The sequence below is a fragment of the Triticum dicoccoides genome, chromosome 3A (assembly GCF_002162155.2).
Source record: "Triticum dicoccoides isolate Atlit2015 ecotype Zavitan chromosome 3A, WEW_v2.0, whole genome shotgun sequence".
In the NCBI taxonomy this organism is placed as follows: domain Eukaryota; kingdom Viridiplantae; phylum Streptophyta; class Magnoliopsida; order Poales; family Poaceae; genus Triticum; species Triticum dicoccoides.
The window spans coordinates 494,372,105-494,375,816 of NC_041384.1; the positions used below are offsets into that span (position 1 = coordinate 494,372,105).

General features: G+C 48.1%; 1 protein-coding gene across 1 annotated transcript; it reads left to right on the forward strand.

Moving 5' to 3' along the window:
* The first annotated feature begins 497 nt into the window (after positions 1-497).
* On the forward strand, positions 498-3,413 carry LOC119268759. The gene is made up of 5 exons (XM_037550462.1): positions 498-2,259; positions 2,338-2,412; positions 2,497-2,586; positions 2,673-2,890; positions 3,033-3,413. Exons 1-5 carry the CDS (start codon positions 1,759-1,761, stop codon positions 3,064-3,066), a joined length of 918 nt encoding a protein of 305 aa, XP_037406359.1. The 5' UTR covers positions 498-1,758; the 3' UTR covers positions 3,067-3,413.
* Positions 3,414-3,712: the final 299 nt, after the last annotated feature.

The window sequence follows — 3,712 nt, forward strand, 5'->3', positions numbered from 1 at the left end:
GCAAACATTTTTAATTCATTTTTTTAAATCAGCAAGCATCTGTATAATCAATCAAAATTTTGTAAAAAAATTGGGAACAATTTTTTTAAAATTTGCAGGTAAAAATAATTCATGAAATTTTTGATTTTTTTAATCCCGAACATTTTTTAGTAAAGAGGAAAAAAGAAAAGAAAAACAAAAATGAACGAAAATGAAACACAAAACATGGGTGCCCAAAAGCGGGTCAAACTTTCTCGGAGAGACAGCCAGGCCCAAACTTTCTCGGCACAACAAAACCCCCTAGACCTCCTAGGGCACCCAACCCCAACAGAGGACTAGAGGAGCAGATCTAGGTTTTTGCGTTCTCCCGAGGGAGAGAGATGGAAGCCTCCGCCCTCCCCGCCGCCCTCCGCCCGCCGCGCCGTCCCGCCGCACTCCACCCGCCACCGCGCCGTCCTCTCTGCCGCCGCGCCGTCCTCTCCGCCGCCGCGCCGTCCTCCCCGCCGCCGCGCCGTCCTCTCCATGGATAAACATCCCAACCCCACTCCTCCGCTAAATTTTGATGCGAAGGAATTCATCCCCTCCCCCTCCCGCTCCCCGCAGGAGGAGGATGCCCCCTTGCCGGCGGGGATTGTCTACAACCCCTACCGCGACGCCTACGGCCACCACCACGTCCAGCATCAGCCCCCTCTGAATCTGTCTACCTATTGGCGGGATCAACACCCTTACGCCCAGGGGCATCACCAACAGGGCCAGTACAACCCGTATCACGGCCAGCAACAGCAGCAGCGACTCGGCCAGTCCTCATATAGTCAGCAGCAGCAGCAACTTCGCCAGTTCTCATACAGTCAGCACCAATTCGGCCAGCTTTCATATGATCAGCAGCAGCTCTCATCAAGTAGTCTGGCCCAGCAGCTGCAGCAGCAGCAGCTCTCGTCAGCTGGTCAGGCCCAGCAGCTGCAGCAGCAGCAGCAGCAGCTCTCAACAGCCAGTAAGATCCAGCAGCAGGGACAGGGTCAGATCTCCTCCGCCAGTCAGCCCCAGCTGCAGCACGAGAGCCCATCAGATTCAGCAGCAGCTGCAGATTCACAATCATCATCCCAGGAGGTTCACCACCAGCAGCTGCTCGTAGGCTCATCACCTGAGACAACATCCAGTGTGCAGAATGTACCAGTTCTTTGGACAATTGGTCTAGATCTGCCTCCCCACATTGAGGAAAGCAATCTATGCTTCATGTTCAGGAAGATACCAGAGCATGTTCTGAAGGTTGGAAAAAGAGGCACAGTGCAATTTAGCAACTTTGAAGATGCACAGGCAGCACAAAAAAGATGGACCATTAAGGAAAAGATTCTCCAAAGGAGTGAAGATTACAAAAAGCACATCAGATCAGTGCCATACGGCAGAATGGTACCTGAGCTGGGTTCCATAGCGACTAAGAGACAGAGAGAGGAAGAAGTTGGAATAAAGTCGTCTCAAATGGAAGCAGTGAAGCGACATAAACAAGATGATGCAGCGAGGAGTCTGCAAGACGACCCCTATAAATGGTGCACGGTTGAGGACTTCTCAAAAGAAAAACCTGAGAATGAGCTTGTGAGGGCTTTTGAGTTTGTGGCTGCTGCAATCCGAGGTTCGGTCAGCCCCAAGATAACGCTATGTGCAGCAGGCCCTATGGGAAACTACATCGTCGCTAGCATACTCGGGCATGCATTCGCCGCGCATTTGAGTGGAAGAACCTGGAAAGGTAAAATGAAGACAAGGCATTTAGCCATATAAAAAAAAATGAACTTGTGTGCTATCCTATTGAAGACGGTGAACATGACAAGCGAGGAAGACATGGCCGACGACATCTTGAGTATTATACAAGCAATTGATCCATTGTACAGGATCAACGGTCATTTACCACAATACTATGCTGAAATGATAGACAAACTGAAGAAACCACCAAGAACACTGAATGTTGAGGAACTAAGAAAATTCCACTTGAAGGTGTTGAAAAGACCTGCTTTCGCTACACCTGAACTGAGGTCATACGGTGTTCAAGAGTTCTACACCAACACCTTGGACCTGGAATTTGACACTCCTGAATGGAGGGCCTTTGACAGTTCTGCCCCAGTGCATTTAGAGGACTGGCAGCACATCACCAAGGTTGATGAACTTCTGTTAAAAAAGTTAATAGAGAGCAGTGGTATGGAGGACAAATTTGGGAAGCAGTGGCATCTTGTGGTGCACTCACCTGAGGACAAGGAGAAGAAGAAGTATCTATCTGATAACAAAAAGAAGGTACTCGTTTCTTTTTCTACCTGATGAGGAAAACAATATTAAATTGCCTGCTTTAACCAATTGACTCACAAATTACAGGCCCATGATCCTTTGGCCGCGTCGGCGAGTCACTCTGGAGCTCGCCCCCGCCTCCCTCCTCAGCCCACAAGAAAGGTATGGCTATCCTCTACTCTCTCATCTTCCCCTGTCTCACTTCTCCCGCACTTACTCTCCAGCTCATAATTTACATTAAATCAGGACGCTCTCTTTCCTGCAATTATGTCTCAAGCTAAAGCGAAGAAGACAACCCCCAGCAGCTCCTCCGCAGGTCCCCACCCTAAGCCCAAGGTATTGTTCGCATTCCTTTTTCCATCCCTATCCCACTGCTCAGTAGGTGCCTGTTTCTAATTGTATTTGTGTAATTGTGCATTAAGGTGTTGTTGCTGATGCCGGAGAGAGACATGCTGGCCCATTATTATTTCAGAGAATTTATGCCTGCATTTGTTGACCTCTTGTACAAAGAGAAGGATAAACAAGAGTGTCTTCGGGAAATTTGGAACTCTTATGATAGAGGTATTCCCATTGTGGGGTATGTACCTTATGATATGATTCCTGAGAGATTTCTCGAAGAACTCGAGGAAGACAATGCCAGGTATTCCTTCAAGTTATGTATTGCATTTTTGTGCTGCAACATTCTGTTTCGGCCATATGTTGTGTTATTTGACATTGAGTTGGTGGAGGTTTCTTACATGTACCAAGATGATGTTTTAATAGCTGGAATTGTGTTTTTTTAGCTCTGGAGGTGAAAAAGTCATGGAGGTGGACTAGCTGGGAGAAGGAGATCGCTGCCCAGGATAACTGATCAAGTTCTTTGTTAGCTAGTATTTTTTGTGATGATACTGAGCTGGGAGAAGGAGGTGGGCTAGCTGGGAGAAGGCGCTCGCTGCCCATGATAACTGATCAAGTTCTTTGTTAGCTAGTATTTTTTTTGTAATGATACTGAGCGAGTGCCGTGTGGTTTAGCACATCTTTTTATCCCAGTCTCCTAGTTTAGTGGTACCTTCGGGGAGAAGACACATGACAGATTGATAGCTTCCGGAAACTTTCTATTGGTTGATATCTTCTGGAAACCAAGCATGATTGCCTCAGAAAATGCTAAGCTGAGCCCTTTTATGCTGGTCGTTTGATTGCTGCAAGATTCTAAGGTGGCGTTTGGTTGTGGCTATCCCAGGATGGGATAGGGATAGCCCTTTTTCTTTGAGGGATAGCAGTCGTTTGGATGAGAGGATAGTGTGGTTGAGGGCAGCCACGGTTCCTGAATATTCTCACGAAAAACTGGTTGAGGCTGTTCCCGAAAGTCTGGCGGATGGTGGCAACCACCCGTGTTCGCTGCACTCCGATCACCTCCTGCAGCCCCCAGCATGGGTGATTTTGGAATGCCGACTGGACTCGGCGAGCGCCGACGGTATGTAAC

Coding starts and splice junctions, on each gene's coding strand:
- LOC119268759 (XM_037550462.1), top strand. CDS start 1,759: ATGAACTTGTGTGCTATCCTATTGAAGACGGTGAACATGACAAGCGAG. Junction 2,260..2,337: donor TATCTGATAACAAAAAGAAG/GTACTCGTTTCT, acceptor CACAAATTACAG/GCCCATGATCCTTTGGCCGC. Junction 2,891..3,032: donor CTCGAGGAAGACAATGCCAG/GTATTCCTTCAA, acceptor GTGTTTTTTTAG/CTCTGGAGGTGAAAAAGTCA.